The following is a 24,659-nucleotide window of genomic DNA, read 5'->3' on the forward strand; positions in this document are numbered from 1 at the left end:
TGCCTGTGATCCGCTGAGCTGTTTTCTTTTTTCTTTTTTCAGGGGAGAATGGTCAGATTTATTAAAGCTAACAGGAAGGGCACAAATACAAAAGTAACAGCTTAGTAGACTAATGTTGTGCAGAAAGGAAAAGCTCATTGAACCTTGAAGCGGATGCAGACGAACATGTTTCTGTTTCGTTTCTGTCAGTTAAGAACAAGAAAAAAAACTTCAGTGGGCACATGACCAGCAGAACCAGATGACTATAGAAAATTTCAGCTGGGCTGACTATCTTGATTCGTGTTATGACATGCTGATGATAGGGATAGAATTTGGGCAAACAGCAACGATCATGTATTGGTCCTGCACTGTTTCAGAAGTACTGGTTGGTGGTGCAGTGTGTTCCCTGCACTCATTAGGCTGAGCTGGGCTTCGTTTGAATGCCACAGTGTACCTGAGCATTGCAGCTGGCTGATGCATCCCTTCATGGCTACAGTCTCGGCTTTTTCCCACGGATACCTGCAGCCATGTCGCAAAGCAGGCGTTACCTCAAGGTGCCTCAAGGATCCTGGTTTGATTTGGATGACAGTGACTTCATTTTCCTCTAGTGGCTGACAAAGTGTGCAGATCTCATCCCAAAAGAGCAGACTGGGGGTTATGCTGCTGGGATATGCTGCTTTTATTTGTAAATTTGAAGATAAGAAACAACGCTTTCCTGTGACCCTGATCAAGATAAACGGTTAGAAGATGGATGGATGGATTGTTTTAATTACATTCATTTATTTGTGTCAAGCTGACCTTGAATGTATTGATAGTGTAAATTATGATACTCTCTGAAAAAGGTAGTCCCGAGTTGATAATTTTGTTATTCCTCTGCAATAATAGTAACTATTTGTCAATTCTGTGTGCTATTAAACAGGCAGAATGTCACATAATGTTATACTATTTAACCGCTATAATGATACATTATATGTGAGTCTTTAAAATGAATCTTTTCCCAGAAAGGTTAAGCAGAAGAGCCAGTAGGCAGGACAGTCAAACGTCGCAGAATTCCACGGGGGAGCAGGATGTCCCCCCATGTCCGATACAAAGCAGTGATCTGTAGCTTCTGTTTTTTTTTTTTTTTTTTTTAATATATATATTCCATCCTCCACCCCCCCTCTGCAGAGGACTACTTTATTTGTATTTATTAATTTATTTTATTATTTATTTATTTATTTATTTTATATTTTTATTTACTTCCTCAAAAGAAGGAGAGGGAGGGGGGGGGGACAAAGGAGAAGAAGGGGGGAAGAGAAAGAGAGGGGGAGAGAGGAGAAAAAAAAAGGGAGAAAAGAAAAAAAAAAAACAGATAATCTGCTTCCATGTCTGCTGAAAAGAGAAAGACAACAACCAACATCTGTACTAATCACAACGACCATCAAACGTTAAATGTTATTGAACAGTACACACAACCCGCATTACAACACATGCCCAGAAGCAACAGCCGATCAAGACAGTGTGTGTCCGTGAGCACATGTCCATGAGACCCGGACATCGAGAACCACCAACGCATCGGCAGCCAGGGGCCTCATCCACCAGCGGGGAGTGTGGCGGGGGGCAATAGAGCCTGAGATGTTATTTCAGGTGGAGTCTAAGACCCAACCTGACACATGCGTATAGACAAACAGGCGTACACATACACAAGCATACGTTCCCACCCTCATGCACACATAAACAAATATTCACCCATTCGCCCAACATAAAGACACACAGAAATGAATGCCGTACACACACTCACACTCCCCATATATACTCTATACTCTGAGATCCAGGCACCACCCCCCCCAGAGGGGCAATCCGCCACCAGACCTCGGAGATGGATCCATTTTTTCCTCTGGCATGGGGACAAGAAGACCACCCCGGACCCCACAGCAGCCGAGAAGCCCACCAGCCCAGACCCCGACCGGACGGCCAGCTCTTCCCAGCCCCCGGCTCCAGATGGTGAACAGAGAACGGGGGTGTGAAAAGACCCCATGCTTCCCTTCGCCCGCTCATATGTGGTGTTGGTGCGTGTTGTTCTAAAGTGCTTTAAAACAGGGGAAGGGCAGGGCGCTAACCACCCTCTGCCAATCAGCACCTGGTGTCAGCTCGGCCCCTCCCCAGAACCCTCAATGTCTATGTGCAACTTAAAATTGAGAAGTGGGCACTGGCACCAGAGGTAAGGCTCAATGAACAGACCGCCCTCTGGATGACATTCCGTGTGCCCACCCCCAAGGCCCTAAATGTATGTGTCATGAGAGAGTAAGTAATGAGAGTGTCTAAGTTGTGATGTGTGACTGAGACACAGGTGGTCACGGGGGGACAGAGGAGGAATGCCTCCCCTGCATCCCAGCGACGCACCTGCACCTCAAAGCCCTACATGTGTGTTGGTGTGATGGAGCGGGAGGAGGGAAGCATTTAGGGATGGGGAGGAAAGGATCGGGGGGGGGGCAAAGTACCCCCCCTCTGGAGCCAGCTCCCCCGCTGACCCCCATAAGCACCCCCGTTCCCCAAAATCCACCCAGGGCGGGAGGGCCGAGGCCCATCCAGTCCAGGGGCCCAGAGCAGCGGCACCACCGGGCACCACAGAGCCCGGGGCAGCCAACCAGACCCCACCACAGAGGGAAAAAACTACACCCAGCCCACCATTCAGTCAACTCCCAGACTACATAAGACAATAGACACCCAGGTTGGGTCCATTCTCCTACTCTATTGGATTCCCCCCCACCCCCGCAGAGTGGATACCCCTAAGGCAGGGACCACCTGCGGACAGATGGTAACAACCTCCCCACCAGCTAAAGAGGCCCCCAGCCCCTCCGACGCTCCGAAGGCCCCCGCGCCGGGGCCGGACCCCAGTGCACGCGCCAACCCACACCCCGGCGACACACCCACCAGGACCCAAGCCCCCCCAGCCCAGCCGGAACCCCAGCCCGGAGGCAGAGGGCCCCCAGAACCCCAAGCCCGCCCTCGACCCACCCAGGAGCAGCACGGCCGCCAGGCCGGTTACCTATGTCCGCCGGCACAGGCTACCCCAGCAGCGCTGCATGCAGCCGCCAGAAAGACGCCACCCAAGAGCCACCAAAGCCCCATCCATCCCCCATCCCCCAGAAACCCCCCCCCCCCCCCCAGACGCCCCAAGCCCACATGCACCCCCGCACACCAACAACAGAGACCGAAGTGGGACAAACCTGTGACCCCCCACCGCCACTAGGTGATGGAGCTGATCAAAGGAGCCCAGAGAGATTGGTCTAATGTGGCGGCAGAAGCTGTATCAAGACTAATATGGTCCAGCAAACTCTCCCTATATTGGTTGATATTAAGGTTATTTTTATTTTTCCAGTTCATGAGGACAGTCTTCTTAGCAATGCATAAAGCGGTGAAAGCCATGTGGGTTGTGTTAATCTCTGTAGTGACACCATCTAGGTCGCTCAACAAGCAGACTGAAGGAGAGGCTGGAATGGTACATTTCAGACACTTTGATAAGTCCTCACAAATCCTGCGCCAGAACATCTGAGCAGGTGGACAGAACCAAAGAGCATGGATGTAATTGTCAGGTGTATCCCCTTGACAGTGTGAGCAGTTGTTAGAAGACGTAAAACCCATCCTGAACATCCGATGCCCTGTATAGTGCACTCTATGCAGGATTTTGTATTGTATTAATTGTAAATTGGGACTTCTAATCAGTTCAAAGGTTTTTAAACATGTCTTAGACCAGAAATTGTGGTCCCAGCTGATTGATAATGCCTGATCTGCCTCCCATTTTGCAATAGGAAGGGATATTGATTCATCCATTTTCGAAAGTGTCCTGTATATTTTAGACAGTAATTTGGGGGTTTTGAGATTAAGGAATTCTGCCACACTTGGTGGTATTTGTAATTTGATTTGATTAGACTTGAATTTCCTTTTTACTATAGATTTAACCTGTTGATATTCTAAAAATCTATTCTTGTTAATCCCATGTCTTTTAACTAATAAGTCAAAGGGGATAAAGTCTATTTCTTCGAATATATGTTCCAAGTATTTAATACCTTTACAACTCCAATCCGGGAAAATTATCATATTATTGTTTAGTAGTATGTCAGGGTTGTTCCAGATGGGAGTACGTTTGCATGGGATTAATGAAGACTCAGTCGTTTTTAGAAACTCCCACCATGCTGTCAGAGAAGAGCTGATACTGATGCTTTTGAAGCATTCGTGTCGTTTAATGTTTGAGCAAATGAATGGTAGATCCGAAATCTCTATGTTATTGCATAGAGCCTGTTCTACGTCTAGCCAAGGTTCATCTAAGAGGGTATGTTTTAGCCACCCTGAGATGTTTTGAAGCCTGTTGGCTAAGAAGTAGTGGTGAAAATTAGGCAGATCTATAGTCCTCCTTTGTCCTTGGTCCTTTACAGCGTTTTTAAGCTAATACGCGGTGGTTTATCTTTCCAAAGGAATTTAGAGAGTCCAGAGATCTAAACCAGTCAGGTGATGGTTTACTTGGAATCATTGCAAATAAATAATTAATTCTTGGTAACACCATCATTTTTATTGATGCAACCCTAAGCTGAGTTGTTTTCACCACCCTCTGCAGAGCTTTCTTGTCCTGAGCAGTGTAGCTGCCGTACCAAGACGCAACACTCCCTGTGAGGATAGACTCCCCAGCGCACCTGTAGAAGCTGGTGAGGACAGAGGTGGAAACCCCAGCCTTCTTTAGGCGTCTGAGGAAGTGAAGTCGTTGGTGGGCTTTTTTGGTGACCGCTGCTGTATGTTCTGAGGACTTCAGGTTGGCACTGAGGGTGACCCCAAGGAGCCTGAAGCTGCTGACCCTTTCCACAGCACCTCCTCCGATGTGGATAGGGGGATGAGCTGCATCCTGCCTCCTAAAATCCAAAACCATCTCCTTGGTTTTGCTGACGTTGAGAGAGAGGTTGTTCTCCTGACACCACTCTGCAAAGAGTCTCACCTCCTCTCTGTAGGCCATCTCGTCGTCGTTGACTGATCAGGCTCACAACGGTGGTATCATCAGCAAACTTGATTATTGTGTTGGAGCTGTGCCTGGACACACAGTCGTGTGTAAACAGGGAGTACAGCATTGGGCTCAGAACGCTTCCCTGTGGCGTGCCAGTGTTGAGGATCATTGTGGTGGAGGTGTTTTTGCCGATCCTCACATGCTGTGGTCTGTTGGTGAGGATGTCCAGAACCCAGTTGCACAGAGTAGCACTGAGTCCCAGCGCCCGGATCAGCTTGGAGGGGATAACTGTGTTGAATGCAGAGCTGAAATCCACAAACAACAGTCTGGCATAGCAGTTCTTGTTGTCCAGGTGAGCCAGGGTGTTGTGGATGGTGTGTGAAATGGCGTCATCAGTGGATCTATTGTGACGATATGCAAATTGAAGGGGGTCCAGACCGGTCGGAAAGGAGCTCAATATGTGCCCCATTACCAGCCTTTTAAAGCACTTCATTGTAATGGAGGTTAGTGCAATAGGCCGAAAGTCATTAAGGCAGCTAGTCCGTCAGCGTCTGAATCCCCCTCCACATCTGACACGCATCACGTGTGCAGTTAAACTGGGAGTCCACTTTGCTGCTGTACTCCCGTTTCGTGCTCCTGATGGCTTTCCGGAGATCGTATCTGCATTTTTTGTACAGGTCCGCATCTCCGGACTGGAAAGCACGCGTGCGCTCGCGGAGCTTATGGCGGATGGTAGCGTTAACCCAGGGTTTCTGGTTGGGGAATGACCGTACAGTTTTAGTGGGAATACATTCCTCAACGCAGGTCTTAATGAAATCAGTGACCGCAGTAGTGTACTCGTCCAGCTCAGAGGATGAATCTCTGAACATGTCCCAGTCCACACAGTCAAAGCAGTCCTGAAGTTTCTCCTCTCTCTCCCATGTCCAGCGCTGCACCATGCATGTCACCGACTCCTCGCGCTTTAGTATCTGCTTGTAAACAGGCAGTAACAGCACCGCGCTGTGATCGGAGGCGCCCAGGTGCGCGCGAGGCAGAGAGCGATATGCACCCCAATGTTCTGTGTAGCAGTGGTCGAGCGTGTTGTTTCCCCCGAGTGGGGCCGGAGACATGTTGGTGATATTTTGGGTACACACTCTTAAAATTCGCCTTGTTAAAGTCCCCAGAGACAATGAACAGTCCGTTTGGCTGTGCATCCTCATGGCTGGTGATCAGCTGGTAGAGTTCACTTAGAGCGCGCTGTGTGTTCCCTGGCTGTGGGATATATACCGCCGTCAGAAACACCACGCCGAATTCTCTCGGCAAATAGAACGACCGGCACTTTATCAGCAGGTACTCGAGGTCCGGAGAGCAGTTACGGGAAATAATTTCCACGTTCGTGAACCACGAGTTGTTGACAAGAATGCACACGCCACCCCCTCGTTTCTTCCCCGACATCTCTGTCCGATCAGCCCGATGGATTGAGAACCCCTCCGGTTGGACTGCATGGTCTGGAATGCTCTCGGTCAGCCACGTCTCCGTGAAACAGAGGACACAGCAGTTCCTCAGCCCTCTATGGAATAGAAGTCTTCCTCTGAGGTCATCCAATTTGTTGTCCAAGGACTGGACGTTTGCCAGGAAAACGCTTGGCATCGATGGTCGTAGTCCGCGGCGTTTGTCTGACTTGCGCCCCAGCCCTACGGCCCCGTCTCTGCCCACGCGTCCTCCGGTTGCCTCCAGCTGGGTCGCGTTGACCGATGTGCTCGCGGGTGAGTAGCGAAGTCACCTCAGGGTCTAAAACAGCAGTTTTTCCATATTGTTCGCCAATATTTAGGAGTGTTTGTCTATCGTACTGGATTAGACTACTCGCTGGCTGTGAACTAGACATTACAAACAAGACAATATACGCAAAACAGACAAATCTGCGAGGAGCGGCATTCAACAGGTCACCACTCTACGGCGCCGTAAGTTTGGTCAGTCTGTTGCAATAAGGTCCATTGTCCACTTTGTCCACCAACAAAATTTAAACCTGCACCACTATTTAGAGTGCAAAAACATGTTCAAGTCCATCTCAAAAATTCACTGGATTTTGAAGGTATTGTTTTATTTATTACTTTTAAACAGCTATGCGCAATTAGTTGTAACTGTGCTAACTTCTCTTGGTTCTCTGTTCAAAGGATACAAAATATGCAGATGTAACCTTGAGTGCAGACCCCAGGGACATTTCCACTGCCCACTGTGTTACAAAACAATACTGCGACAACATGGTCAGTCACCTTTCTTCATGTTCTTAAGTAAAAGAACAACGTGCAGAACAAGAAAAAAGTACATCAGAAATTTCCTTGACTGAGACACTACCCCCCCATTTCTGCTGCTCCTGCACACACAGAACCTGGGAGCAGTGTATCCCTTCCCCATCAGAGAATCCTAACAGCAGCACCAAAGAGGCTGCACAGCCTCCTCCACACAAACCACTGAAAGTTCTGTGTCCCCATTGTTCTCTGAGTCCTTCAGAAAAACCTGTCCACGCACATCAGCCGAATCCATGGACACTCAGAAAAATACATTACTCTGGAATCACACCTCTACAGTGTTTGTGTAGATGCTACAAATGGCATATCTGCAGTCCAAAGAGCCAGACATGGTTTTTCAGTGCCTGTTCATCTACAGAAGAAAACATGGGGAAAAGTGCACAGTGTTTTTTGTGAGTTGGAAGAGTGCAGGCACTTTCAACTCTTAGCACAGAGGAGTGGATTGGTTTTTAGTGATTGTGAACATATCCGTTCCTTCGACTATTGCACTGACACTGCTGCTGAAGATCTCCTAAATCCATCTGTCCTTGAGAAAATGGTTAAGTGTAAGCTATTTGGTGAAGACAGGAAGATTTGATGCCTTAAGAGACAAAAAAAACAGCACAAGACACTCATGTGCCTTTTTCTGCGAAGGTATTTTATAAAAAATCTTCAAACAGCATTTGTCTATCCATACATGAAACCCAAAGAAAACATTACAGTCGTCTTGGCAGAGTCATGGTGACCTACAATAAAACTCTGAACACGTGGCATTGTCCCTGTGCAAAAAAAAGAATGTCATGCATACACAAAAGCATTGGAAAATGGCATCTGTTTATTACAGTGTAACACATTTTATTTTTGCAGAGATCGAATTTATCGACGGCATCGACGGCAAAAGCCGCCGTGCCTTAGCAATTTGCTGTGCTGCCCTGAATATTTACAAGTTCTTGCCAGCAGATACTTGCAGTGCCCTATTGTGTATGTTTAGAACATAATAAAGTCAATAAACTTATGAAATCAAGAACAAGTTCTTCCGTCTTTCACTTCTCTGTCGCCATGTCCATGATGTCTGGGTTGATAAGCGCATCCCATAATTTTACGTTAGCCACGCCTATAATAGACTATCATCAAGTTTGCTGATGATACCACCGTTGTCGGCCTGATCAGCAACAACGACGAGACGGACTACAGAGAGGAGGTGAGACTCTTGGCAGAGTGGTGCCAGGAGAACAACCTCTCTCTCAATATCAGCAAAACCAAGGAGATGGTTTTGGATTTTAGGAGGCAGGATGCAGCTCATCCCCCTATCTACATCGGAGGAGGTGCCGTGGAAAGGGTCAGCAGCTTCAGGCTCCTTGGGGTCACCCTCAGTGCCAACCTCAAGTCCTCAGACCATACAGCAGCGGTCACCAAAAAAGCCCATCAACGACTTCACTTCCTCAGACGCCTAAAGAAGGCTGGGGTGTCCACCTCTGTCCTCACCAGCTTTTACAGGTGCACTGTGGAGTCCATCCTCACAGGGAGTATTGCGTCCTGGTACGGCAGCTGCACTGCTCAAGACAAGAAAGCTTTGCAGAGGGTGGTGAAAACAGCTCAGAAGATCACAGGTACACCACTCCCTGCAATAACGGACATCTATAGCATGCGCTGTCTCAGGAAAACCAAGAACATCCTGAAAGACCCCAGCCACCCTGCATTGGCACTTTTTACTCTCCTGCCATCAGGCAAGAGACTCAGGACAATTCTCACACGCACGACTCGATTCAGGAACAGTTTCTACCCCAGTGCCATCAGGCTATTCAACAATCAGTAATTGTGGTAAAATCCCTTACTGTGCAACTTACTTCACACTATGCACTGTCACTGTATATTATGCACACTCAAACTATGCAACTTAGACTATTTATTATTATTATTGCTGCTACACCACTTTGTCTTTGTCTTCTATGTCTTGTGTGTATCTTGTCTTATGTTCTGTCTGTGGGGGGGGGGGGGGGGGGTTTCAAGTAAGAATTTCATTGTGCTCTGTACGCTGTACTTGGTACACATGACAATAAACTTCAACTTCAAACTTCAACTTCAACTTCCATGGTTAAATTATTCAGAGCGGCTATTCTAGCCGATGCTTACCTCCCTCCGAAACTAATAGCAACATGTTCATAGAATAGGGAGGGTGAGAAGGTTTAGAAGTTCTTTTGAAAGTGAGGCTGTATTGGGGGTATTTTTGGCACGTGAACAATCATCGATTTACATCAACGAATACATGTAAAAGTTAAAAACCTGAAGAAAGTCTCCTCTTCACATTTGAAGGAAACTTGTTAAGGACCTGTTATAAGGCCACAAAGTTCCAATGAAAATGCCTACGAAAGATCGGGTGAAAAAAAGAAAGCAGGCTGAGATGACGGCCGCTGCTTCTAAGACCCAGAAAATAACCACATTTTTTAGGTAATTTCACTGGTTATGCATGTCTTTCCCAATCATACCGCATCTATTGTTATGGAAATTATCTGTCATTACTTGACGTTGTAAAAATTTATAATAGACTGTAATAATTCATAGAAGATTGAAATAATTGATACCAGATGTGCATTGAATTGAAGTGAAAACGGAGAAGGAGTTAGAGCATAAACTGTACTGTCCTGCAGCTGCTGTCACTGGACAGTTCGTAGTGGCTCGCGGCACTGGGTGGGACAGTTAGCGAGTGGCTCGCGTCAGTGTTTGAGTGGCTCGGGACAGTCAGTCTAGTTAGTTTTAAAAAGTTAGTTAGCTTGAATATGGTCACTCATGCATTATTTTGAAGTTCTGTTAGTCATGTTAGTGTTGAATGTCTCAGTTGAAAAAATGTTCATTAAATTAAAGTTTTTATCACTGACTGTCACGCCCCGCACTGCCCACTACCGGCCGCACTGCCCACTCAGGACCTGCCTGTCCCGCCTGCTGCAGCTTCCGCCTCTCTGCCCGCAGCACCGCCTGCTGCAGCTGCCACCTCTCTGCCCGCGGCTGCGCTGCCTGCTGCTGCCTCCGCCGATCCGCCCGCGGCTGCGCTGCCTGCTGCTGCCTGCTGCTGCCGCCGCTCTGCCCGCGGCACCGCCCGCTGCTGTTGCGGCCGCGCTGCCAGCAGCACTGCCTGACCCGCCTGTCCTGCTTGACCGGCCTGTCCTGCTTGACCGGCCTGTCCTGCCTGTTCTACATGCAGTCCCTGCAGCTGCCACCCTGCTGGCCGCGTGATGGCAGCGCCTGCTGCGGCGCCCCCTGCTGGCCGCGCCCGCTGCGGCGCCCCCTGCTGGCCGCATGATGGCGGCGCCCCCTGCTGGCCAAGTGATGATGCCGCCCGCCGGGGCGCCCCTGCTGGCCAGGAACTGAGGGTGCCCGCTGCAGCTCTGCCCGAGGGCCTGGCTTCGCCTCCAGAGCAGAGGAAGCCGCTCTGCCCATGGCGCTCCCTGCTGACCGCACGCCTACGGTGCCCGCCGAGGCGCCCCCTGCTGGCCGCGTGAATGCGGTGCCTGCCAAGGTGGCCCCTGCTGGCCGCACGCCAGAGGCACCCGCCGAGGTGCTCCCACCTGAACTGCCTGTCTCGCCTGTCCTGCCGGCACCTGAACTGCCTGTCTCGCCTGTCCTGCCGGCACCTGAACTGCCTGTCTCGCCTGTCCTGCCGGCACCTGAACTGCCTGTCTCGCCTGTCCTGCCGGCACCTGAACTGCCTGTCTCGCCTGTCCTGCCGGCACCTGAACTGCCTGTCTCGCCTGTCCTGCCCGCGGCCCCGCCTGAGGCCGCCTCTCCAGTCCCGCCCGCGGCTCTGGCTGCCCCGCCCGCGGCTCTGGCTGCCCCGCCCGCGGCTCTGGCTGCCCCGCCCGCGGCTCTGTTGCCTCCTTAGAGGCCCTGACACTGGTCCGCCCAGCTCTGTCTTCCCTCCTGACTCCCTTGCCCTTACCCCGGCAAGGCCGACGCACCCCAGGACCCCGCCTTTCAGTGTCCCGCAAGGGACGGGACATGTGGCTCGGTGGCTGCCTGCGGGTCCTCCGGCTCGGGGTCGGCGGTCTCCGCCGGGTCCCCCCCTGGATCCTCGGTGCCGGTCCTCGGTCCCGCCTCTGGGTCCATGTAGGCCGCCTCCGGGCCCCCCTGCTCCGGCTGGGCGTCGGACGGCGCCTTCGCCGGCTGCGGCTCCGCCTGCCGCGGCTTCCCCCTCCTGCCTGCCTGCACTGGTGTTCCCTCCTGCTCCCTCCGTGTCCCCTCCGTCACTCCCGCGTCCCGTTCCCTTGGCCCCTGGGTGGTCCCCTTCTGCTCCCTTCTCCCTCTCGCCTGCGGCCCCTCCAGCCGCTGCCCGTCGCCCGCCTGGGCTCCCCTTTGTCCCCCTTCCGTTCCTGTCTGGTCTCCCCTGTCTGCTCCTCCTCCCTTCGTCCTGCCTGTGTCTGTTCCTCGTCCCTCTGTTCCTCCTCTGTTCACTCCTGGCCCCTTCGTGTCGCCTGTGGGTGTTCCCTCCGTGTCGCCCTTTTCTGTCTGCGTTCCCCATCCTCTGTCAGGTCTTGTCGTTTTTCTCGTCTTTGTTCCTGTTCTGTGTCTCTGTCCTATTTCCCAGGTCTCGTTGATGGTTTTGTTCTTGTCCTCCAGGTCCTGTTCCCCGGTCCCGTCTGTCGCCTCCTCTCGGGCGCGCCCGGTGTGCGCGCCTTTGGGGGGGGTTATGTCACGCCCTGCTCCGTCCGCTCCCGAGGTGTGCCACGCCCACCTCGTTACCTCGTGTGATTCCCTGATTGTTCTTACCTGTGATTCGTTACCCTTAGCCTGTCTCTTGTATTTAGTCCGTGTCTAAGTCAGTCTTCCCCAGACTTGTCATTGTAGTGTTACCCAGTGTTTGCCGTCCTGCTTCCCCAGTCCTGTCCTGCCTAATAAATCCCCGCTTTACCCGACTCCCTGGCTCAGTTTCCCTGCTTCCCCGATCGACGGCACGCCGCAACGTGACACTGACAATAGCTGGTTCTGTTTTTTTTCATAAAACATTTCGTCATTAATGAGTAGGTGAATGAAGGCAACAGCATCTTTTTTTCAATAGCTAGTCTAACACTATTTCACAGGGTGCTAATGCATTTATTGCCCTAGAAAATGTCAGAATGCTAAATATTTCATGCATCCGGCTATATACCTTTTTGCCTCAGTGCCCTGGACAGTAATTCTTGATTGCCTTGGTGCCCTCCGAACCTACGGGAAAATGCCTTAGTGCCCTCCTATATTTGAGGGGATAAAAGGCAAACATTGCTGTGCCCCCCGAACAAAGTAATTCTACCCCTGTTTTTGGTATAATACAGGATTTCTGCATGCTGCGAAAGTCAAGCTTTCTACAAAGATTATGGGGAAGGCTTCAGGGGAACTGGAAAAAGGCATGAACTGCAAGGGTTTTACTCTGAAGACAGCATTGCGGGCTACTGTTGCAGTGACTGCTTTTACAGTGCTGGTGGCCAGCTTTGAACCTGTTGTATATATTCTTTTGTATATATTTTTGTAAATAGAATTTAGTAATTCTCTTTTTGATCTTGTTTTGTATATATATTTTTAGAATTTAGTAATTGAATACCAAATAAAAACATTAAAATAAATCATGATTTTGTTCAGTCTGGTCAGTCACAAGACAATCATTCTTGGCTAATACAAATTGTCAAACATTGAATCTAGTACCATATAAAATTAGCACATTACATTTATTTACATCCTACAGACATGAAATGATTCTTACATGCAACTAGTATTCTAGACCCCACGGAGGTTACTGTGAATAAATTTCAAAATAACTTTTTGGGGCAGTTTCGCAGACAAGGATTAAGCCTAGTCTTAGACTTGCTTTGCTTTTCAGTGGTAAATCTCCATTGGTACTCAAATTTAGTCCAAGACTTGGGTTAATCCCTTTTGAGGAAACCAGGGGTTTATGTCTACGTTTCATATTATGGTTGCGTTATTCTTTTAAATTTTTATCATTATTAAAAGCACCTTCAAATATAACCAGCCAGTCACAAAATCAGTTCTTTATCCTGTTGTGCTGATGAAACTACTATCGAGCCTACTGGTGGTCACAAGATAACCATAAGTGACCATTCGGCACAGACTAAACAATCCAATACGCTTGGCAATACCGCCTTTAGGAAGTTAACATGCATCTTCTCACATCTAGGTTATTCATTTAAAAAAAGTATAAATGTATCATTACATTTATTAGAATTTTTATGGGTGTCCACGCATTAAGAAAGATGTCGACAGCACTAAATTATCTTACAGCCACGTGTTATTTGTGGTTCCACGCAATAAAGTTTTTTTCTCATGTCACCAGAACGGCTCTATACGTTTATGCTTCCTTTCTACGCAAGTGTAAATGGACGACTCGTCGTCTAAGGTCTGTAGCCTTAAACACGCTCTTTCCGTTACGTCATTTCCTTTCCCTCAGAGGAGATGTACCCACAGAGGTGGTCTGCAGCCAGACCCTTCTCGATCTGGCTGCAGACCTTCACCAGGAGGACCGAAAACACATGGTCTTCACAAACGAGTCTGGACATGACGTTATGCAAACTACGCCATGGAGGCAGTACCAGATATCACATGACCTGCACACACAGCCGGACTTGTCAGTGGGAGAGCGTTTTTTTTTTTTTTTAATCAAACTCCTTTATTTCGTCTTCAACAAAATGCAATATCCGAGAAGGGGGACAGCACAGGTAAAGCAAAACAGGCCAAACATAAGAGTACAAAGTTTACAGGCACTTTTCGTCTTCACCTTTAAAGAATTAAAAAATAAAACGGAATCATTTTTAAAAGCTACAAAGTTGGGGAGGACCTTCATATATCTACATTTATGTAAATAAAATTTAGCAATTAAAGTAATATTGTTGAGCAAGAATTCAGTATCCTTCTCTTCAAGGAATATCCTTCTCTGCTCTGCCCCAATTCTACTCGTCTTCCTGCTCGGCTCACCAGTCACCGCTGTGGGCACCAGGATCAGCATTCAGCAAGGACCTTAAATGGGAGATGAACATCTGTTCTCTCACTAAAAAAGCTCAACAGAGAATGTTGTTCCTGAAGCAGCTGAAGAAGTTCAGTCTGGCAAAGACTATGATAGTGCACTACACTGCCATCATTGAGTCCATCCTCACTACCTCCATCATCGTCTGGTACCCTGCTGCCACTGCTAAGGACAAGAGCAGACTACAGCACATCATTCACTCTGCTGGAAAGACAATCGGCTGCAACCTTCCATCTTTACAGGACCTGTACGAGTCCAGGGGCCTCATGTATAACGACGTGCGTAGAATTCACACTAAAACATGGCGTACAGACAAAACTAGGAATGTGCGTAAGAAAGAAAAAATCCAGATGCATAAAACTTTGCGTAAGCACAAATCTACGCACATTCCCTTTATAAATCCCAATGAGCGTGAAATTTATGTACGTGAACGAGTCCACAGCCACTCCCCGACCCGCCCACAATTATGTATATTTGCATATGTAAATCTGTATAAATACCCGCTTTGTTCTATGCTTTTCTTAAACAACAATGGATAAACCACGTGGGAAAAAAGTATTTCAGCGAGTGCGAAGTGGAGGTCATGTTAACAGAAATCGAGAAAAGAGAAGTGATATTTGGTGGTTTAAGTAGTGGCATCAGCAATAAATGAAAGTTGGCGGAGTCAGTAATAAATGTTGGTTCTGAAATTAAAAAGAAGTGGTCGAACATTGAAATCGACGTGAAAAAATGAGCGGCCGCTCACCGCAAGTCCTTACAGCACAGGCGGAGGTCTAGCACCCTTTGAGCAACTAGTTGCTGCAATGATCGGGGACACCGATGTTCCCGAAGGGGACGCCGATGTCAGCGCGGGTGAGTTTTTCTCGTACCATACTTGTTTGAATTACTTGCATGTTTATGAATAACAAGTTACATTCGTTTATTCTGTTTGTTTATTTTTACAGACAATAGTACAAGAGGTGCCCCCAGTGCCGAGGACGACACAGGCGGTGTTGGTGCTGCTGTGCCGAGCACATCTTTGGGCGCTGGCTGCACACATTCCCGTGCCTCAGAAACCGGGGGGCGACCATCCAGCCGTGTGCTGACTGAAGCTGTGCTGCAGTCACAAAAAGAAATCGTGAATGCTGTAAGATGTTGCCAATGAATTAAAACATCTAAATGATACGTTGTGTGATACTGAAATTTGCCTAAGCTCCTCAGATACCGGCAAGCCACGATTTTGAGCCAGATTATGCAACATGCTACATACGTGTACAATGTGACACACTTTTTGCAGACTGCATGTATAGCAGCACCCCAGCAGTCTTGTCCAGGTAGCGCCAACAGCCTTAAAGCCGCCCTACAGTGCACACCATCACCGCCGAGCCCGAGGATGGGGGGCAGCATTATAACGCCGCTCCTGTTCATTCTGTGAGTTTGCGAGCGGCGTGAGAAGCCACGATAGACTTCAGTGGGTACCCACTGTCCCCTAAGGAGTTGTCAAATGGTTAAATCAAACAAAGCTTACCGTATTGGGCGAAATTATAAAATGGGAAAAATCTTCTTACCGAGCAGCCAGCCATCACGTACCACCCCATTTTCAAGTTTGTTTCCAACACTACTGTTTCTGAAAATGAACGAATCATGTGTTGAGCCAGGCCATCTAGCCACAACATTAATGCAGGGGCGTCAGAAGCATTTTGAATGGGGGGGACACACTGGCATAAGACTGATGTTTTATATTAAATTTGGGGGGATCCAAACAAATAATTATGAAATGTGAGGGGGACACGTCCCCCTTAGATTTAATGGCGGCGACGCCCATGCATTAATGAGACAGATGTTGGAATCGCACATAATTTGTACATTAAGTAATTAATTTGTACATGAAAGTGCTTTCTATTTACATAAGCAAATTTGTTCTCTGAAGGTGCCTTTATAGCAACGATTACATTGGGAAAACCGGACATCGCTGCAGATTGCACTTTAATGTTTGCCTGTTCAACCATAGTGTAAGGAAATTTTATATATCTGGGTGACAAGCGGATTATGCCATCCCATACAGCTGGCATGGCGCGACTCAGTGTTGACTGAGAAATACCCGATCGGTCCGCAAGTTCTCGCTGAAAAGCACCTGTGGCTATAAGAACCCACGAGTGGACAGAACTTGTAAAGGAACAGATATGGCGCAATTCCTCATCGTCTGCCTTTGTAATGCTGGCCCCAGTTCAGCATAGAGCTCCAAAAGGATTGCTCTTGGAGATCTGAATCAACTTAGAAGCCAGTCATCATCATGGGCCAAGAAATCACTATGATCCCTGAATGCGTGCTCTCTTCTAATTCTTGCATAAGCTGCCATGGGAGTTGTAATAGTTCGGTCATTTTTTGTACCGTTTTATTGTTACAAATTGATTAAAATTCAGGTGCCGTACATTTGTAAACAATATATAATTAATGTCGGTGTATTGGATAAAGTCAGCGTCATGATTGTGAGTTTAAAAAGGGAAACCACAGTAGCAATGACTTGCCACTAAGTGCCGTCCGTTTACAAACGGACACATTCATATGCCATGTCTGGAGCTGCCGTGAGAATGTGCGTAGCGGTACGCCAAGTTTTGTTTTTATACATCTCGACGTGAGCATGGAAACGGACGTACGCAACATTTTCGTGCTTACGCACCGTTTATACATGAGGCCCCTGGTCTTTGAAAAGAGCAGAAAGGATTATGGCTGATTCCTCTCACCCTGGTCACAAACTCCTCCGGACTCTCCCCTCTGGCAGAAGTTTGCGGTCCATTGGGACCAAAATATCACGCCATAGGAACAGTTTCTTCCCCACCGCGGCCCGCCTCATCAATAAGGCCAGGAACACTCGCTTAATTACCATTTCCCCACCCTAGCACAAGCATGTACTCTCTTAAATATGTGTATATTTTCACTGCTGTATCATGTTCCACATACACTAACTACACTGCTCAAAAAAATTAAAGGAACACTTTGGAAACACAGATCTCAATGGTAAATGGACTGCATTTATATAGCGCTTTTCTACTCTTACGAGTACTCAAAGTGCTTTACAATTTATGCCTCACATTCACCCATCCATACACACATTCATACACCGGTGGCAGAGGCTGCCATGCAAGGTGCCAACCTGCACACCAGGAGCAATTTGGGGCTCAGTGTCTTGCTCAAGGACACTTTGATGGGGTCAGGAGGAACCAGGGCTCGAACCTGCAACCTTCCAGTTGTGGAGCGATAGCACTACCTCCTGCGCCACCATGGGGAAAAAAGTCATGCTAGATTTCTATACTGATATGGACTGGGTAATGTGTTAGGAACAAAAAAGATGCCACATCGTTTGATGGAAATGAAAATTATCAACCTACAGAGGGCTGAACTCCTCCATGCCCCTGAGACTGTGCGGGAAACACAGCAAAACTTTTGACAATGACACATCAATATGTGCCATCCTGGAGTAGTCGGACTACCTGTGCAACCTTTGTAGGGTCCAGGTATCGCCTGATGCTACCTAGTGTTAATTTCGTCAGACGAGACGAGACGAAATATGTTCGTCAACGACCTTTTTTTTCATGACTAAGACGAGACGATGACAAGACTGCACCACTGTCCAAAAACGCTGACTAAGACTAAATTAACATGGATTATTGTTGACGAAAAAAGACGAGACGAAAATGTTTTGCATAAAATAAAAACTAAGATAAAATCTCTCTTCATTTTCGTCTACAATCGTCTCTGCTTTTTCATCAGCTGTTACGGCTTTAAAATATTCAGAACGATTTCGCGGCTTCACGCTGTTGCTCAAGTTACAGGTCTCATACTCCACACAACACACAAAGCGAACACGAGTGACGACGACGACATGCTAGGTCGAAGGAAGAGGCTCGATATTTGGTCGCATTTTAATTACAATGATACTGACAAAAAGTCAGAATGTGTCATCCTAACTGACGGGAAACACTGCGGACAAAGAATTTCGGGGAAAAACACCACCAACCTTAAACGACATCTAAAAGCTAACCACCCACACATTCAGGTAAGTTAACCTAAATTAACGTCTCATAAGCTAATGCTGATTTTAGGCATCTACGCTGTAAATCAAATAAGTTAGCTATGGTGTTTTAGCACATTAAGCAGGTTATATATATTTTATGTTAACTTATTTTGCCACATGCATGTGTTGGTCTTCACATCACGGGCGCGGAAAGTGGGGTGCTGTAAATGCATGTTTTTTCATTAACATTTATTTGTAATAAACACTCTGAGTTGGCTATTTAAAAAGTTTTATTTTTATGTTAAATTATGTAAAGGATAATGTAGAGCGAGGCGGTTGTAACGTTAGCTAATACAACACCAACAGGCTGATTAGGACCCCGACGCGAAGCGGATCCCGCTTATTACATGGCTACCTACCAAATAAATCAATAATTTGACACAAAATTATGATTTAAAAAGGAGTTTATTGAGTTAAAAATAGGGGTGCACCGATCGATCGGCCTCGATCACGTTAATTTGAGGGGATCAGAAATCGACCATATTCCCATTAGATCCACCGATCTTAGTTATATGCTTTTAACTCTTTGGGGTCGAGTATGTCGTCGACGACATCGCGTACTTTTCGCGTACTTTTCGCGTCTATTTCAGTTTATAAATATCTCGCTGAAATCTTAATGTATAATCATGAAAAAAACGCTGGCTAAATCCGTAATCTGTCTTCTTTTCAAAACGTCCATTGTCGGAAGTATTAAAGTTTTTTTAATTAGGTTAAATCGGCAAAAAAGTAAACCATGTCATCTTACTTTGTTTTACCTGCATCGGGGGCGTGTAGTACCGCTCTCACCCGAAGATCGCTATTCACATTCTAAATAGCCGCATTAGCGCGTATTCAAATCGCATTCGCATGGTAATTTGATTAACAGCGCAACGGTGAAACGCGATCCAGATACATCCCCTTCAGCGCCATAAAAGGGGGTTGGGGACGTGGCCAGGTGACAATGGCTCATTCATACACATGAAAGTTGCTACATATTCAATGAAAGGAGCCAGAAATAGTTACATGAGTTAGGTTTTTCTTATTTATCCAAATTAATGTTGCATCTACACCATTTAGTCATCTTCATGTAGCCAAGACTTTGGTGATCAGATATCTGGGATCAAAACAAACTGCCAGCATTGCTTACTATGTACTTTTATAATGTTTCTGCAAGTGTTCCAAACTGCATTTTGCAATGTCTATACTTTGATGTCAAATTTCAAACTTAACAAAAATCTGACATATTTACAATATATATTAAAATAAAGATGAGTGTAATGGCAAAACAAATATATAAGAAATAATTTATTTGCCATGAATTAAGTGTGATGAAATGTGTGATCATGCCCCAGTCAGTGAAAGTGTGTTTCCTACCCCTAGGCCCCAGAGGGTTAAATCAGCCTTTTCTCCCATTCCCGAGAGAGGTGCAGTGCAGGCTGCCTCCCTCCCTATTTTTTGGACAAGTGTGTCATAACAGCTATATATATATATTTTTTTTTACAAAATTAGAGAAATTAAAGTCTGGAAGAAAAAATATGATTTTGTAGTTCAAACAGCAATGCTCATTTATATGTTCGTTTATATTTGAGGACACTACCTCATGTTTTGTGAGTATTCATATCAATTTACTCAATAAAAATGGAAACATTGAAGTAACTGTCTTTTAGTTATGAAAGAAACAAGATCGGCAAAAAAAAAATCGAGATCGGCAGGTAAGGTTGCCTAAGGATCGGTGATCGTTGATCGGTCAGAAAACTGCAATCGGTGCACCCCTAGTTAAAAACGATTGTATTGCTTCCGCTAAAGAAAATAGTGCGCTCCGTCTCACTGATACTTTTGTGATTTGCGGAGTTTTGACAAGTTTTATAGCCTTGATATTGTTTTTATTCAAAAGTGGTGACAGAAAAAACTCAGCACCCACAACCTGAAACCTCTTCCCACGCCCTGTCACAATCACATCATAATCAAAATTAATGTAATTAGGCTTAGAAGCAAATGTATCTGTAAGGGAATCAAGTTGAACGATTACATGTAGGCTAATATTCCTCCAAATATCATCAATAATGGTGTGTGCAATACCATTTATAACTTGCATTCAGTTGGTAATTTACTTATACCATAAGTAAATAGGAACAATACACAATATATACACCTACAGTTTTGATCTTAGGCTTTTCATTAAGTTATTTTTTTCATTAAGTTATTTATTTCCACTATAACACTTGTGTTCCTGATATTATTTCATTTAATGAGGCCTCATTGTATTTATTCTTACAATAGATTTCAGATGTGGTCAAGCAACCAGCCAGGAAAGAGGAGAGGCCATCTATGTCAGGTGCATTCTTTTCTCACATCAAGTACAAGCCAGACTCCCAGGAACAACGCATTAAAGAGGAGGCTATAGCTAAATGGGTAGCTCGGACAGCCCACCCTCCACGGACAGTAGAAGATGAGGAATTCATCAACATGATGGAGAAAATAGATAAAAGACTGACTGTGCCAAAAAAGACCAAAATTACAAATCTAGTGGACCAAATGTACCTAGCTGAAAAGGTAAAATTCAAAAACAGACTGGCTATGGCCCGCAAAGTAACCATCGGCATTGACATATGGACTAAAAAGGGGCTTACCGCCTCCTTCCTGGCTGTCAGTGCTTGCTATTTCAATGTTAAGGACAGTAAAGCTGAACACATACTACTGAACCTAAAGCAAATGGTTCACCCACACACTGCTAATTCTATTGTCACTCTTGTGGAGGAATGCACAGAAGAATGGGGGATCCCAAAGGAAAAAATTATCATGATAATAACTGATAATGGAAGCAACATGGTTTCTGCATTTCGCGTTGAAGAAGAGGACACCAGTTCTGATGAGAACGATTCCAACAAGGATAGTGATGAAGAGGAAGAGGCAGACGAAAGGTCAGTCTGTGAATGGTGTTTGTTATTACAGAGAGCTTGTTCACTGTAATAGATATTTGATATTGAATCTAAAAAGAATCTGAAATAAATATGTTTAATTAATTTTATGTAGTGATAAAGTGCTATTGTATAGATTAATAGTTATTGTAGGATTTAATGAAAATAATTGTTGTTTTGTGTTAAACTTTCTATCAGATATGGAACCTTGGAGAGGACCCCATGTGTGGTCCATACCCTTCAGCTTGTCATCAACATGGTCAAAAAGGAACAAGCAATCAAACGTCTACTGGACAAGGTCCGGCATCTGGTGAGACAGTTTCGCAAATCATCTGTTGCCACAGAACGGTTGCTGGAACAATGTGGACTCATTCTCATCAAAGACTGTGAAACCAGATGGTCCAGTTCTTTTTTGATGTTGTCTCGTTTACTCGAAGTAAAGGACCACGTGACATCGGTGGCTGACACCATGGGCTGGGACTGCCTGCTGCCCAGTGAATGGCAGAAGGTGGCCATCCTCAAAGATTTGCTCTTTCCATTTGCAGAACACACAAAGGTGCTTGAAAGTGACACGTGTTGTTTCTCCCTGGTTGTCCCTGCAATACTGGATTTGAGGAGCCACCTTTCAGACTTCTCCCTTGCTCATGCCAGGAGCTACAGGGATGTAGCTACACTGGCACAGAAGATGTCTGCAAACATGGATTTACGCTTCAGCTGTTTTCTGGATGTGTCGGCAAGCAACTTTTCTCCTCTTGCTGCAGCTGCTTGTTTTGTTGACGCTAGTGTGTCAGCAGAGACCCTGATTGACAATGATAATGATGACATACAGAATCTCCTCAGTGAAGCTGAAAAGTACATCACTCGCAGTGTACCATACCAGGAAGAGGTGACAGATGATGAGGACATTAGAAATGCAGAGGTCTCAGAGGTGCCTCTGCAAAAGCGGCCTAGATTCAGGTTTTTTAGTGCCCATCGGCCATCATCAAAGCCAAAGACCTCCAAGGCCTCCATCAGACAAGAGGTCCAAAAATTCAAAGAATCCCTGTCCCATGCAAACCCAGAAGAATCCGGCATGGATTTCTGGTCTTCTCAAAGCTCCACCATGTATCCACTGCTGAAACCCCTGGCATTAGACCTTCTGGCAATGCCAGCTTCCGAAGCGTTTGCAGAGCGGGTCTTTAGTTTAACTGGAGACCTTTCAAGTGGCCGCCGCAACAGAGCAAGAATTACATTAGAAAGAAGTGCTTTTCTAAAACTTAACAAAGTCTAGAGTGATAACTGCAATACTGCTCTGGTTAAAGTTTGGTTAGAGTTATTTATTTATTTATTATTATTTTTTTTTACTTTAAATAACCCTCAATGGTTTGGATTTTGCATTCTGTTGCAAATCTTGCCTTTGAACTTGATTGTTTAATTCATTCCTAAAGTGGAAGTTTCAGCAGCTGTAGTAAGCTTTAGTATCAGCAGCTGTAGTAACAACAGCACTGTTAATTGTTGATCCTTGTTAAAGCCTTGTTAAATCTTATTTGTTATTTCCCAAGATCAGCCTAGACTGTAAATAGGTTGTATTTTAGGCCCACAGTAAAGTAGGCCTATTCTTTTCAGTTTTTCCGAGTATATTTATTTTATTTCTGATTTGAACAGAAACATGAGACACAAGGCAACCAAAACAGTTTTAAAAACCTTTGTAACTTAAGTTGTCAGTCGGAGTCTGTTGGGACCCAGCTTTTGAATTGTGTTGGTTAAAATAAAATGCTCTTCAGAACAGGTTAATCATTTGTGAATGTGTCTCCTAAATCAGAAATTGAAAACCAGACACGTTTAACATTTGCATTCAACAAAAATCATTCAACAAGTGTATTTTGTCAGGTAATTATGACATTTAACCAATGTTTGAGATATGTGAAACACTTTTTTTTTACTGAAATGTGTTTTTGGCTCTGAAATTACATGTAGTCATTTTTTGACTAAGGCTAGACTAAAATATATTGAGTTCTTTTTTGACTAAAACTAGACTAAAATTAAAAGACTTTTAGTCGACTAAAACTTGACCAAGATACCTTGAGTTTTCTTTTGACTAAAACTAGACTAAAATGACGAGACTTTTAGTCGACTAAAACTTGACTAACAAAAAAAGATATGTGAATGACTAAATATGACTAAAACTAACAAGGACATTTGGCACAAGACTAAGACTAAGACTAAATTAAAAATAGGTGACGAAATTAACACTAATGCTACCAGTAGTGACACTGACCGTAGCCAAATGCAATACTAGTGAAAAAACAGTCAGAGGAGATTAGGACGGAAAAATGTCAGTGGCCCCCCACCTGTTAAACCATTCCTGTTTTGGGGGTCGTCTCATTATTGCCCCTCTAGTACACCTGATGTTAATTTCATTAACACCAAAGCAGCTGAAACTGGTTAACAACCCCCTCTTCTACTTAACTGACCAGATGAATATCCAAGAAGTTTAGTTTACTTGATGCTATACTCTGATTAATAAGCGTTCCTTTAATTTTTTTTGAGCAGTGTATATTTATATTAGTACCTATGTATATATATTTTAGGGCTGTCAAAATTAACGGGTTAACGCGGATTAATCCATCATCGTGATTAATCTGATTAAAATTTAACTCAATTAACCCATCTGCAGCGCAGAATGACTCAAAATCCCAGAAATGTCTCTGTCAACCCATTTCGGGCAGTTTTGGTGCGTTCTATTTGCCCTGGGAACTCACATTAAGAGTCGGACTCCGAGTTTTGAAGCCGGAAGTGACAACAGGCGTACTCCCATTTCTTGGAGATCCGAGAAATATCTCGGAGCAGCACAGAGGATCCCAAGTTCAGAATCTGAGATGGCTGCGCCTTTTATCAACAGAAGGGGAAGTTGTAAGTTTTATACTGTTTATGCACTACTTCTCATTTGTGGCTCATTAAATCGGTCGCAGACACTATACCGTCCAACTTATCTGTGGACGTGTTGCTATGGAGTTTTATACGTAAAGCACGGCACGTAATGTGTTATCAACTGATATTGCTAACAATGGCAATTAACCGGGCTAGAATTGGATTTCTTTATTAGTTGGATTATTTGTCGGATTTACAGTAGTTCATGCTAATTGAAAGTGAACGAAGATAAAGACCATTTAAACTGAGGTACCTTAAATCCTACAAGTTGTCCGGCTAAGCAAAAAATCTTGCTTTTTGATATGGGTCCATGGTATTGCACTTCTGTGACAGATGGAATGCATCAGACTCGTGTTCAAGATGTTCAATAAACATGTTAAGTGCATATATATTCCCTTTTTTCTTGAGTCTGTTTGCTCATGCAAAATGAAATGCGATTAATATAGACTAAAAATGAATGATATTTAATCGTGATTAATCGAAATTAATCCACAGCAATCCTGTGATTAATCTGATTAAAAATTTTAATCGTTTGACAGCACTAATATATTTATATATTAACCACCTCATCTCTCGA

The 24,659-nt window shown here is 45.5% G+C and overlaps 1 protein-coding gene across 1 annotated transcript in view; it reads right to left on the reverse strand.

Moving 5' to 3' along the window:
* Positions 1-24,659, reverse strand: part of LOC111836354 (uncharacterized) — a 356,103-nt gene that overhangs the window by 88,977 nt on the left and 242,467 nt on the right. Inside the window, exon 14 of the mRNA XM_072703387.1 lies at positions 10,189-10,200. Coding sequence (XP_072559488.1) covers positions 10,189-10,200 — 12 coding nt within the window. The remainder of the gene's footprint in view (positions 1-10,188; positions 10,201-24,659) is intronic.

This window comes from Paramormyrops kingsleyae, chromosome 20 (genome assembly GCF_048594095.1).
Source record: "Paramormyrops kingsleyae isolate MSU_618 chromosome 20, PKINGS_0.4, whole genome shotgun sequence".
Classification (NCBI taxonomy): Eukaryota; Metazoa; Chordata; class Actinopteri; order Osteoglossiformes; family Mormyridae; genus Paramormyrops; species Paramormyrops kingsleyae.